The sequence below is a fragment of the Lampetra planeri genome, chromosome 13 (assembly GCF_965212315.1).
Source record: "Lampetra planeri chromosome 13, kcLamPlan1.2.h2, whole genome shotgun sequence".
Taxonomy (NCBI): Eukaryota; Metazoa; Chordata; class Hyperoartia; order Petromyzontiformes; family Petromyzontidae; genus Lampetra; species Lampetra planeri.
In genome coordinates, this window is record NC_136119.1 from 5,523,475 (window position 1) to 5,537,925 (window position 14,451).

The window sequence follows — 14,451 nt, forward strand, 5'->3', positions numbered from 1 at the left end:
TGTCCCCCACCTTCCAGGGGCACATCCCCTTCGAGCGTCGAGCGCACCGTTCGTTCCGGGCCTGGGCTTTGGCCGTAGCCATGCGGGCCCCCTCCCGCGCCTCAGTGACGTGGCGAACGGTGTCCTGAATATAATCAGGGAGAGGCTTAGTAGGTCCCCTCACTCCTGTTCCCAACTGCACATCCATCGGCGGCATGTTTTCGCGACCGTACATAAGAAAAAACGGCGAATATCCTGTAGACGCATGAGGCGTCATCCGGTATGCCGAGAGTACCCCAGGGATATGCAAATCCCAATCCGCTTGTTTTTCATTACCCGTGTGACACAGCATGGCGGACAGAGTCCGATTCAGCCGTTCAACCATGCCATCCGTCTGCGGGTGGTAGGGAGATGTCCGGATCTTTTTAGTTCCCAGAGCTGCGCATACCTCCCCCAACCACTTTGAAGAAAAATTTCGGCCCTGATCCGCGAGGAGCCTCTCCGGCGCCCCCTTGTCCATAACGTATCCGAATAGAAAGGCGTCCGTAATGGACGCCGCCGACTGGTCGGGCAAGGGCCAGGCCATCGGCCAGCGGGAGAGGTACTCCACCCCAACTAGCAAGTATTTATTACCCTTAGCGGATGGCGGGAAGGGTCCCAAAATATCCAACGCCACCAACTCGCTAACCCGAGACACTTGAATAGACTGTATTGGCGGCACATATGGGTGTTTAGGCATCTTCCGCCGGGCACATTCGGGACACGCGCGAACGTGCCCGACGACATCCGTCGTCATGCCGTGCCAAAAGTAATCTCGCTGCAACGTCAATAGGGTCTTCTGCACCCCCAGGTGTAACAGCGTGTCGCAATGCAGAGTCCTAATCAATTCGTACCGCAATGACGCCGGTACAACAAGACGCCAGCGTTCCTGTAACCCCTCCCTCCACATCAGCAGTCCGTCGCGGAGAGCGGTTCCCGGCGTCCCTCCGGAACCCGGCCCCCCCTTCGCAGCCCGACTCCGCAGGGTCCCCAATAAGTCGTCCAACATTTGTTCACGAATCCATACAGCCTGTGGAAGGTTCAAAATCACATCGGCCGGTCCCGGCCACACTGGAGCCTCAGGCACCTCGACCGCCAACGCAACAGGCAGAGGGGGCTGCTGGATCGGTGTACACCTATGCGTCCCCGAACGTGCACGCGCAAGGGGATCGCTGCGGCAACCTAGAGAGCGCGTCCGCAATCGCGTGACGCACCCCCTTCCGATGTTGAATTTGGAAGGAAAACTCCTGCAGCGTGTCCAACCATCGTGCCAGCTGGCCAGATGGTTGGTCCACCTTCAGTGCATATTGCAAAGCCGCATGATCCGTGCGCACAATAAACGAACGGCCGTAGAGATACGGTCGAAATTGGCGGAGAAAATAGACAATAGCCAAAAGTTCCCGGCGAGTGACGCAGTAGCGGGTTTCGGCGGGGGACAGAACCCGGCTACCGTACGCCACCACGCGTTCCACACCGCTTTTGGACTGTGACAGCACGGCCCCAATGCCCGTGTCACTCGCGTCCGTATGCAGAATGAAGGGGCGATCAAAATCGGGATAGTCCAACGTCGGCGCCGTAGCCAACCGATCGCGCAGGCCTTAAACGCCGCCTCCTCTGGCGGTCCCCAATCAAATTTCTGTTCTTTACCCGTGTAGTGGTGATACGCGCTGGGGTAGGGATCGTGTGCCAGCGCGTAGTGATTGGCTGTGTGTGTTGGTGACGCGCGCTGACGGTGAAGGATCAGGGGTCAGCGCGGGGTCGGGGGTTATGAGGCAGTGATTGGCTGGGTATCGGTGACGCGCGCTGACAGCGATGGGATCCTGGGGCAAGCGTGCGGGGATTGGTCAACTAAGGGGGATGCTCACGTCGAGGTCCGCATACGCTCCGTCTCCCGTGAGCGGGGGCTATATAAGGTGGTGCGCACAGGCGCACGAGGAGCGAGTGACCAGCGAAGACTGAAGACGGAGGAGGAAGAGATAGGGCCCTGCGGCACCTAGTCCCGCTGTCCTTAGAGGGGCCGGGGCTCTGTGTGACCCAGAGGCGGAACCCTGGGACCCGGGGCCGAACGTCCGTGCGAGGGCCGGCCCTTGGGACTCAGAGGTTGTGGCCCACGCCCAAGCTGGGGTGGGCCTGTAGGCTCCACGGACGTTACGGGCTGGAGTGCAGTGTGAGCATGCAGTGTGAGCATGCAGTGTGAGCATGCAGTGTGAGCATGCAGTGTGAGCCTGCAGCGTGAGCCATAGTAACTACACGTGTCAGGTGGAGTGTGTAGTGGGAGAGGTAGTGACCACACGTGTCAAGTGAAGTGTGTGTAGTCAGAGGAATAGTGACCACACGTTGTATCGTGACAAGTCAAGGTTTAATAAAAAGTGTGCTACCCGTCAAGTGGTTTCCTGCCGTCATTCCGAATACTTCACCCGTAAGGAGGTGCAGAGGCCTCGCGATCGTTGCGAAATTGGGAACAAACCTACGATAATAGAAGGCAAATCCCAAAAAACGACGCACATCCCCCACCGTGGCCGGGGTTGGCCAGTCACGGACGCACGCCGTCTTCTCCGGATCCGTGGCAACCCCGTCCGCACTGACTATATGTCCCAAATAGCGCACAGACCGTTGCAGTAGGTGACATTTCTTAGGTTTAAATTTCAGATTGGCGGAGCGAATTCTGGCGAACACCGCCTCCAACCTCAGTAAATGCTCGTCAAATGTGCGGCTGAAGACGATAATATCGTCTAAATCAGGGGTCCTCAAACTACGGCCCGCGGGCCACATGCGGCCCACCGATGACATTTATCCGCCCCATGGTCACTAATTGGGCTGCGCTTGTGAGCACTAATTGGGCTGCGCTGGTGAGCACTAATTGGGCTGCGCTGGTGAGCACTCATTGGGCTTGCGGTGGTGGGTACTGATTGGGCTGCGGTGGCGAGCACTGATTTGGCTGCGCTGGTGAGCACTGAGCTGCGGCGGTGGGCACTGATTGAGCTGCGGCGGTGGGCACTGATTGAGCTGCGGCGGTGGGCACTCATTGGGCTGCGCTGGTGAATGGTTCAATGGGCCAATTGACTGGACTTGCCCCCCAGGCCTAAGGCTGCCAGCCCTCCCCTGGCTGCGCTTGACTGGCTCTCCCTCCCTCAGCTCCCTCACTTGCCCCTCGGCTCCACTCCTAGTGATATTCCTGTGTGCTGAGTAAATGATAGAGGGGTAATAACAGAGTGATCTCTGATCTCTGGAGGGGCTGCCTGCTGTTTTCCCGTGCTGGTCAGTGACAGACAGCCGAGGAGTAGAAAACCCAATTTAAATGACAGTAAGTGCATTTATATTCTGATTGCTATTCAGTTGTATGAGGTTATATGTTGTATGTTGTGTAAGCCCCGGTTCATACTGTTGCAATCTCTGAGCAGTGCGAGTTCAGCCATATGCTTGTATGGCTGAACTTGCATTAGATTCAGAAGAAAAAAGGCACATGTGCCTTCTTTTTTCCTGCAGTGGAATCGGATCGCATGGGTCTTCTCCCCCATGCGATCAGATTCCTATGCGAGTTCGCAGATCGCACTGCGATCTGTGAACAAAACTGCAGGTGTAATTAACTTTTTATAGCCACCCGCACCAGTGTGAGCCTGGGGTAAAAGCGGAGTTCTCCCAATCAGACTGCATTGATGGGCAGTGCAGTCTGTATGTCTCTGTGTGGGCAAAGTTATTGCTGGTATATTGTTTTTGTAGCGCTGTATATATATATTGGTATTTTACTAATAGCAATTTTGACTCCCTAGGAAACAATGATGTCAAGAAAGAGAAAAATTGACTCAGAGTGTAGGATATTCAAAGAACAGTGGACTTATGATTACTTTTTCATGCAGTACAAGAAAAGAGCTGTGTGTCTGATATGACAGAATATAGTGTCTGTGTTCAAAGAATACAATTTACGTCGGCACTATGAAACTCAACATGAAGATAAATATGATTGTTTGGTCGGAGAAGTGAGAAAAGATAAAATATTAAAACTGAAAAATACATTAACAACTCAGCAAAATACTTTTGTGAAGCAGAAGCAGCTAAATATTTCATCACTGCGAGCAAGTTTTCAAGTTGCCAAGCTAATAGCATGCACTGGCAGACCATTCGTGGAGGGAGAATTTGTTAAAGAATGCCTTCTTTCTGTTGCCAAAGAGATGTGTCCAGAGAAGGCCGATTTATTTAGTACAGTGAGTCTTTCAGGACCTACAATTACACGGAGGATTGAAGAAATGGGAGACAATTTGCATCAGCATTTGCAAAACTCCACAAAAAAACTTTCCTATTTTTCCTTGGCACTCGACGAAAGCAATGATGTTCGTGATTCTGCACAACTTCTAATTTTTATTCGTGGGACGAATGACTATTTCGAAGTCACAGAAGAGCTTGCTGCACTGCAAATAATCAAAGGAACAACTACAGGAGAGGATATCTATGAAAAGGTTTGCCAAACTGTGAATGGTTTGGAGCTGAACTGGGCTTAACTAGCCAGTGTGACAACTGATGGTGCTCCTAGCATGGTGGGGTCTAAGAAAGGAGTAATTGCTCGCATTAACCAAGAAATGGACAAACATAACCATTCTCATCCAATAGCCATACACTGCCTCATCCACCAACAAGCGCTGTGTAGTAAATCACTGAAGTGGGACTCTGTTAACTTCATTAGAGCTCATGCACTAAACCACAGACAATTTCAGGAATTTCTGTCTGAGCTAAATGTTGACTATGAAGATGTTCTGTACCACACAGAAGTCCGTTGGCTGAGTCGAGGGAGAGTTTTGAAACGTTTCTATGACTTACTTCCACAGATTACAGCTTTTCTGCTTTCAAAAAACAAAGAAGTACCAGAGCTCAATGATGCAGAATGGAAATGGCACCTTGCCTTTCTGACAGATGTAACAGAGCTACTCAACAGTTTCAATGTGCAACTTCAAGGAAAGGGGAAGCTCATCTGTGATATGCAATCACATGTCAAAGCATTTGAAGTAAAATCAGGCCTCCTCATCAAACAAGTGAAGGAGGAAAACTTCTGCCATCTCCCCACAACTCAAAATCTGTTAGCGGAAAAACCATTGGTTGCATTCCCAAACAAAACATGTGTGGATTCACTGGAAAAATTGCAAAATGAGTTCCAATTTAGATTTAAAGAGCTTCATCTCCATGAACAGGACATACAGCTTTTCCGTAACCCATTTTCTATTGACATTGAAAATGTGGATACAATTTACCAAATGGAACTGGCTGAACTGCAGAATTGTGACTCTCTGAAAGACGCATTCAAGTCAAGCAGCCTTCATAATTTCTATGCATCTCTCCCCTCTGAGACATATCCTCATCTCAGGAACCATGCACTCAAAATGGCAACCATCTTTGGCAGCACTTATGTCTGTGAACAGACTTTTCCAGAATGAAACATTTGAAATCTCCAACCAGATCTAGACTAACGGATGCACACTTGCATCACTTGTTACGACTAGCAGTGACAAATATGGAACCGGACATTGACCATCTCATTAGCCAAAAGCAGGCCCATAGTTCCCATTGAAATACTGGCAAGTTGTTGATTTAACTTTACTTGTTCTTCATTTTAAATATTGTATTTGTTCCCGTTTTGTTTCTTCACTTCAAAATAAGATATATGCAGTGTGCATAGGAATTTGTTCATAGTTTTTTTTAACTATAGTCCGGCCCTCCAACGGTCTGAGGGACAGTGAACTGGCCCCCTGTTTAAAAAGTTTGAGGACCCCTGGTCTAAATATATCAGACATGTCTCCCACTGCAACCCCGTGAATACCAGTTCCATCAACCTCTGAAATGTGGCGGGGGCAGCATTCAAGCCCATCGGAAGACAATTAAATTGAAATAACCCCTGCGGCGTACGGAAAGCAGTCTTTTCCCGCGAGGACTCATCGAGGGGAAGCTGCTAGAATCCCGAAGAGAGATCCAGCGTCGAAAAGAACTTTGCCCCCGACAAAGCATCGAGGGAATCGTCCATACGCGGCAGGGAGTACGCATCTGCCACGGACACTTTATTTAATTTGCGAAAATCCACGTAAAATCGCAATTTCCCATCTTTCTTTTTAACCAAGACTACAGGCGCGCCCCATGGGCTGTTAGATGGAGATATTATGTCTGCAGCCAACATGACATCCACTGCTCCTCGAACATGATCTCGCTCCGCCGGGCTCATCCGATGCGAGTTCAACCGAATGGAAGCAGCATCCCCTGTGTCAATATGATGGGAAAGCAGGGAGGTGCGTCCCAAGTCCAGATCGTCGGAGCTAAACACATCGGAATAACTCAACAATAGCGCGCGAAGCGCGGAACGCTGTTCCCCGGAAAGGGAAGAATTTTCCCCGCACAATTCGGCGATCCAGCGATCATCTGGGGCCGCAGGGCCCGAAACACCGGCAACCATATCCCGGCGGCCCAGATGGTCCTGGGCCGTAAACGCCGTAGTGGCATGCGCCACAACCGTTCCAGCCGGCACGCAAACATTTTCCGTACTCCCATTAAGCACCTGCAAAAATGGCTGCTGGTCCGGCCGGATAATAGTTTGCGCCCCGACGAGCGCCGATCCGCCCGTTATGGTAGCGGACGGCGATAACAAAACCCCAGTTGCCCCCTCCCGACCAGGCACAGGTTTCCGATCTTGCAAGGGGATAAGCATCTGTGAGCCAGGTGGAATGTCAACAGATACCTCGGACAGCGCCTGCACCTGGCAGACCGGAGCAGGTCGCCCCCAGGGCGACGGCAGAAATGTAATTTTTCGACCCCCCGGTAATTCGATACAATTTTGATTAACTCTTATTAGAATGGGCATTTTGGCCAGAAAATCAGTTCCCAACAAACACGGAACCGCAAGGGACCTCGAGATTAACACAATTCCCGAGGCCGACACTCCGCCGATAGATATATTGGCGTCTACCTGTCCCACAATGGCCATACTTCCCCCGTTCGCCGCAACGCAGGAATCGTAAACCGGACGCACGGCCTCCGGTGGGATGCCCAACAGATGGAAAATGACATCAGATATAATGGTCGCGGACGCACCGGAGTCCACTAAAATGCGCACGTCAACCCCCTGTATAGAACCCGGTACAGTGGACGAACCAGTAGCGGCCGCGACAACCCGCCGTGCCAATTTACGCCACTGCGTTCCCGAGCGACATGGTCCAGTCGGTGGCCTCCCGTTATTAACAACACCCGGATCGCGCGGCAATGGTGATGAATGAGGTGTCAAGCCTTGCCGGGTGTCTGGTGCGCACCGACTTGCCTTTCCAGGAGGGTCCTTCCACGGCACGTCTGCTGTCGAGGCCTCCTGCTGGGGCGGTCCTGGGATACGGGCCCAGCAGTCCCTGGCGTAATGGCCCTTGCAACCGCAGCGGAAGCACTCGACGTCGTTACGACGCACCGCAGTCCCCCCATCCCGACGCTCCCGTGTCGGCGGCGCAGATCGCGGCCCCGGTCCACCGCGGACCGACCACTGCACAGAGGCGGCTGTCAGCTCCTGCGGGCCCCCCCCCCCCCGTCAGGAACCTACACCGCCTTCTTGGGATCCCAACCCACGGCACCCCCTTCAACGATGGGCCCCCCCGTCCACGCTGTCACTTGCTTCCAGCGGCGTAGATTAAACTGGGCATCCAGACACTTTGCGGCCGCCCAGGATGTCAGCTTCTCATGGCCACACACCGGCATCGGGATCCCCAAATCCCTGGACAGCTCGAGCATCTTGCCCAAAATCAGGGGTTCCAGTAGGTCAGGCTCCGTCTCCGGGTATGCGGCCATGGCTAACTCCAAGACAGCACCCCTGTATGCCACCGGCGACTCTTCGGGTGCCCGCTGGCGTTGAACAAATCGGCGGTGAGCATCATCCGGTGGCTCGTACGCATCCGCCATCTCGTCAAAAACTCCTCTCAGTGTCTTCTTTTTCTCGGCCTTGATGGAACGGAAGAATCGGACCGACTCGTCGTCGAGAAGAGTTGGCAGAACTTCCAGGGCCTCTGCGTCAGTCCACCTGGCGGAGCGCACCGCCGCTAAAAATCTGCAGGCGAAAGCACTCCAGTCGCCACCGATGGAGAATTCTTTAACAGTTGTCAAGTGACGGCTGCGACTCCTCGCTGCGCCGTCCTCCGCAGGCGACTCGTCGCGTGGCATATTCAAGATGGTGTCGCACCGCAACGTGTCAAAGATGGCGGCCCCCCGCCGCGGAGGGCGCAAGATGGCGGCTTCCCGCGGTTCTTCCCCTGCCACGCCCAAGATGGCGTCTTCGTGCCGCGTGGCGGAGGGCGCTGGCAGCGCAGGCAAGGCCGCGGCCTGCCGATCACCCCCGGGCCTCCCCGATGCCGTTGCCGGCGTGACGAGGTCGCACAGTTGCGCCAATACGGTCTTCAAGGTCTCCAGCTGTGCCGCCATCTGCCTCCATCGTAGGTCAGCGTCCTCCGGCGCGGGCGGATCCACCGACGCGGCGACATCTTGCACTCCCGGACCAGCACTCGTTCCCGCTCGGATTTCCTCATCCATCGCAGGCAGGTCCACTGCCTGAGAAAGGTCGTCATCTCTCGGGAGACGTAGCAGACGATGGTGCAGGGATATTCTTTCTTCTGAGCTGTTTTGACATGCCGTTTCACTTCTGACACCAGTGTAATAAAGGACTCTTTGACTGTGTCTGTCTCCGTTGTCCTTTATTTGGGTTCGTACAACTTCGCCCCACACGGCCCTCGCTCAGAGCCTTCTCCACCTCCCGCTCGGCAGCCCTTCTGCTGCCGTCGCTCACGTAGCCTTTTCTCCTGGCTCCTGATGCAGCTCCGCTGCTGGCTTTCCTCTCAGCCTCTCCGCCCGTTCTGCAGTCTCTCGGCTGCTCTCTCTGCAGCCCCACTGCTGCTCTCCGTCTCCCTCGTGCCCGGACACCGCTGGCCAACGGTGCCGAGTCCCGTCCTGTGGTGATCACGCCACTTTCCACCCCCTGCCCTGCGTGGCCTCCTCCCGTCTTTATTCTTACACTCTCCTCCCGTCTCTTCCGGTTCCCGCCCTTAAGAGCTTTCCCTTCTCCCCACATGACCCAACTCCTCCCCCCGTTACGTCATATCCGCGAGGCCGTTTACGCCCGCATTACACATAAGTACATGTCCATTTGCTTTCTGTGATATAGAAATGTTTACTTTAGCTTATGGGGCCATACATAATCACTATTATGACAACATCAATGTTAAAACAAAACTTGAACTGTGTAACTGCAACTCTTTTATGGCAAATTGCTGTGCGATTTTAATCAATATGGTATCTGCTTGACCAGTTCATATTACAATTTCACGTGTTATTTTATTTTCTGTCGAACTTGGACCCATACCTTCAACGAAAAGTCTTTGCTTACAATAGATGGCAGTTCACCAGCATTGATTCAAGCAAGCATGACTGCTGATGAGATACTATCTGTCAAAATTGTCGTAGGGCCAATGGGATGTGTAAACAATATTTTTACGTGGAAAGGCATATATGAAGTAGATTTGGCAATGTTAAAATAACATTTTAAAATAACATTTTAACATTGCCAAATCTACTTCATATATGCCTTTCCACGTAAAAATATAATTTACACATCCCATTGGCCCCACGACAATTTTAACATTGCAATGTTAAAATGTTATTTTAACATTGCAATGTTATCTTAACATTGACATGCATATGCACCTGCATATCTACTTAAATACCATCCACTATCATATTCCTATAATATTGTAATAATGCAACTTTTTATTGTAATCGAATGGCAGAGTATATAACATCGACCATTTCAAATATAACACTTAATATTACCACAAGAACATTGCCATATTTGTGATTGTCATACATCAGGGCTGTTTAAAATATGTTCAGGTCAACTATTTTCACCTTAGTGTCACAAAAATCATCCTGCACTTCATTTCTAAACTGTCTTTTAAAGGTTGTGTTGATTTGAGAACAGCAAGTAATAGACATGCCCTACTTTAAATCAATGCTGCTAAGTTGCTGTCTCAGCAGAGCGTGCAGCTAATGGATTGTGTACAAAAAATTGTATGTGCAGTGACAAATATGACGAGGAGGCGTTATTTATATTTTTTAATTAACATTCTCTACAATTACAATTAATATTTTCTGTCACATACTGTACAGTTTTGCTGCGAAGTAGAACCCATTTTTTACAGAATGGGTGCTTGTTTTTAAACACTGAATTTTCACCAGCAAAACGTACAAAGAAGCTTGACTCTGCTGATGAGATTATGAATGTTGAAACCAGTCCAGAGTTGTTATTTATTAACCCAATGCTTGCTAATAAGATGGACTACCAGAAGCTGATGTGGCCGTGGGTTGTGCAAAAAAACATGTATTTTTTTAAGGGGAGAAGGTGTTAGTTATCTTGCCCAATGTGACCATTCTCCTCCTGACATCATTTAATCATTGACGAAAATCACATAATAGTGTGCCGTGAAAATAATAGCATTTAAGCTGGAATGTTAGTGCCGTGGCCATCAGCCTGGGGGGTTAGAAGTTACTCTTCAAATTCTCAACGAATACATAACTTAGGAGCATGAACAAAGGTACCCTATCTAACATGAACAAGCGTGTTCAGGCTCAAGGTTAAAGGGACAAGGACTGTGCAATCCATCCAAATGAATGTCCTTTTACACAATTAATATTTTATCCTTTCACTTATTGCAGGAATATTATTGCAAATTAGATTTTTATATTGCAATTACATAATTAGTTTTTTTGGTGAAGTATGGTTTAACAACCCCTGTGACTGGTGGAGTGTGGGAAAGGCTACAGAATAAGATCGACAAAGGGATGAAAGTAATTAATTCATGGAATTCTAACTGTACTTTATATTTCCATAATTCAATTCATAGAATTGTTCTTGGAATTGATTTAGATTTCAAATGAGTGAAGGGTGGATGGGAGGTTGAGGGGTCAGAGCACTGAGCTGGTCGTGCTAAGATCCTGGATTTTAATCAGAGCAGTCGCCAATGATCAGTGGTCGGGAATGAAAATACCAAGAAAAGCCATTTTTGTCGAATTCTTAAAAAAAAACTCAATATTTAAAGAGCCTGAATGCATGTGAATTCGAGACGATCCTTAATAAATAACGTCACAAAGCAGTCCTTAAAGAGCCGTATGCGGCTCCGGAGATGCAGGTGGCCGACCCCTGCCCATGATTAATACGGGTTCACAAGTGTGGCAAGCTGATCAAGCTCAGCATGGTCATCAAAACCGACACACACAAAAACCGTCACATTCAATTACTTTTTTTTACATTTAATTTGACTAAATTGCTGCTCTAACAGTTAAATATATTCGGTTGACTTCTCAAGCGGTCATGCAGTCGTTAATATGATATCCTTTTTCTGTGCTGCAGGGTGTATGGGAAAGTGTAGCATCCCCTAGTGTGGATAAAATACAAAATTAGAATCTCAGAAGTAGTTTTGTAATATCTCCATCAGTGTGCAACGACGCCTTGTTTACATTTTAATGGCTGCATGCAGGAGAGTGCAGTATTTTAGCGTGGCGGGTTTTTCAGTAGAACATGGCCATGCACGTAAAAGAATACCAAGATTGCAGGCCAAATAATAAGGCAATCGATCCACATTCACGGTGTTTGCACTGCCTCGACCTTAAACATATTTGGAGGAATGTGAACACATTCGGAGGAATGTGTTCACTGTTGCGCGCTTCCCCGAGAGCACAGAGGTTGTGTATTTGGCGGAAAAATGACAAGCATATTGGGGGCATCGGTGCAGTAAGAGGCCACCTCGCTCATTCCGAGCTTGAAATGGCAAGGGAGTGGCGGTTACTGGCTTGTCATCTCTCGCCGAGACCGACAACCAGACCGTGGATTGGTTGAGTCAAGAATCCCTGGAGCCGAGCAAGTGGTTACTTCTGGTGGTAACCAGGAGGTTCGTGATTCCCCAGATTAAATGGTTCGCATCCAAAAAAATGCAAAAGTTACCGCCAGCACGGAGCTGTGGTCACGGACGTGATGTCCGATTGTTGGACGGGGGGACTAGGTTACTCCTTCCACCCATTCCTACTCATTCCAAAGTCGTTGAAGAAGATTACTCGGGATGGAATTCAGGCCATCTTAATCGCCCCAGTTGAAAGTTGTTTTGTCTCTAATTAATTAGAACAAGACAAGCATCTACAACATAGATCTTATATAAATCCAAGGTTGATCTAAGCTTTTTATGTCTACAAAGTTAAAGCACAGCGAGTTAACATTCTCTTGTGATATTTTAAAGTACCTTCAAATGACTTTGAACTTTAGAGCTTGTTTGTATTTGAGAGATAATTGTGTATCGTGCACTCTCTGTGGAACAGGAAGCCAAGAGCAATCCATCCATCCTGCGTACTGCTACAAACCGCATGGGCTGTGTAAATGCTTCGTGTCTATGTATTTGTACTGTTTTATTAGCTGTCAGCATGGGCCTTTAAAACAAATTAAATCAGTTCAGTGTCACAGACGTTTCCTCACTCCAGTTGGGCCAAACAACCATATGAATGTTTATTTGTTGGAATTATAATTAATATTACGTCTCTTAAACCAACTAGCATAATTTTAGATTTTCTATGTTGTAATAGTTAATTGGTTAACCATAGCTATGCAGTGATTGTGTATACTAGAATTTAAGATGTGGGTTACTTGAGCACTGACAGCAGTTCATAATAGCATACTCTTGCTAATCTCACTACTTTTGTTTTCCTTCAGACACTTTTTATAGTCCATTAATTTCCAACAGAAGTTAAATAAAGGAATCATATATTATAACACTTGGACCGGTGATGAGCTCGTGGTGATCTAGTCACTGGTTGACCTCGATTAAAATGCAAATAGAATCTGTGACTTTGTGCAATGTAATGCAGAAGCTAGGAAGTGACATCGTCACAACGTGTTCTCTAGAATAGGAGGACAGCATCATTAAAAAGTAAGAGATCATGAATAGCTGCGACCAGCTTATGTTATGGCTCCTCATAGATCAGGAAAGATTCACTAAAGCACTAGTTCTCAACTTGCAGACCGAGGACCGATGGTGTGTGTGGAACTTTATAAGATTTTATATTTTTCACAAAGCACTATATCTTTTACTGTGCGGTCCTACTCGACATCTGTGAAAAAGAGCTTCATAGAGATTTTGATAAAGGTTATGATTCTGGATCCAAAAAGGTTGGGAATCACTTGCACTAAAGGAACCATCTGGTTTTTGTATTATCTCAAATACACTGGACCATACTTATCCATTTGAATATTCACAAGTGGGGAAATAAGGAGTTTCTTTACTGTGAATGCGGCGAAGTGCAATCCATCACTCGCATCACCAAAAATTAATAAAAACACATGATTACAGCAGGCATAAATGGAATCCATCAGGTGACCCCAGGTGGCATCGAATTGCTTTCCAAACTCAACATCCAGTTATAAACTTGATCTTAAATTCCATATGGAAGACCGAGGGAGGGATGGCTCAGTTAATCGTGGGAGTGCTACATTGAATAACTCACGCAGTCCTCCCCTCTGCATCAGGCCTGGTGGCAGAGATGCCCTTTTTGCTGAGTAGCAGGGCAACCTTCTCAGCATCTCCTTGCTCCACAGCTTGAAGTAGACGATCGCCATACTTGCTCCACTCGCTTGTCTTTAAAGGGTGAGATTTGCAATGGTTAGTGTGCACATCAGATTTATCATACGCACAGCATTACCCCCTAAATGGCGTGATAATTTGCGCCAGAATAATTAAAGTGGGTGTTTACACACGTGGTCGATGAACAGATTTGTCCATTTTGTGGGTCATAGTGACCTATAATACAAGTGAAAAATGAAAGCACAATTTTTTAATACACCAAGTAGCTCTTTTGAATGTTGCCTGTGAATGGCAGACATTCATTACTTGAGTGTGTCACAATAATGAGAATTCCACAGAAAATTAAGAACTGCAAATTTGTACAGTACACTAAACAGATTTAACATTTGTATTCAATTTCTACATTGATATAATTAGTATAACAAAATAGGGGCCATGAATAGCCATTTATGCTTTTATTGAGGGCAATTAAAATTCTTCAAGTAGTTTTATCCTTTTCCCAAGGCTTAATAACAACTCTCAATTGTGCTAAACTGCAGCACATAAATACGCAGCAAACCACTATGATGTGCATCTTAAAAGTCAGTCAAATTATCGAGGAAGTTGACTGTGGCTCAAGTGCTTCACATGAACGAAGTATACACGTTAACATAACAACAACCGCCATTCGCCACTAAGTGGCGGTGACGTCACTACGACGCTTGTGCCAGGCTATGTGCACGTTGAGGCCACGTGAAGCGTCAAACGCCCACTGGCAGGCGGTCACGGGGCAGAACCAGGTGCCACGGATCGACTGACTGAGATGACTGGCTGA

At 48.4% G+C, this 14,451-nt stretch overlaps 1 protein-coding gene across 5 annotated transcripts in view; it reads right to left on the bottom strand.

The window, feature by feature from the left end:
* RAI14 (retinoic acid induced 14) overlaps nucleotides 1-14,451 on the bottom strand; it is a 63,021-nt gene that overhangs the window by 31,939 nt on the left and 16,631 nt on the right. For all 5 annotated transcript variants that reach the window (XM_078599963.1, XM_078599958.1, XM_078599961.1 and 2 more), the window contains exon 3: nucleotides 13,561-13,691. In XM_078599963.1, coding sequence (XP_078456089.1) covers nucleotides 13,561-13,691 — 131 coding nt within the window. The remainder of the gene's footprint in view (nucleotides 1-13,560; nucleotides 13,692-14,451) is intronic.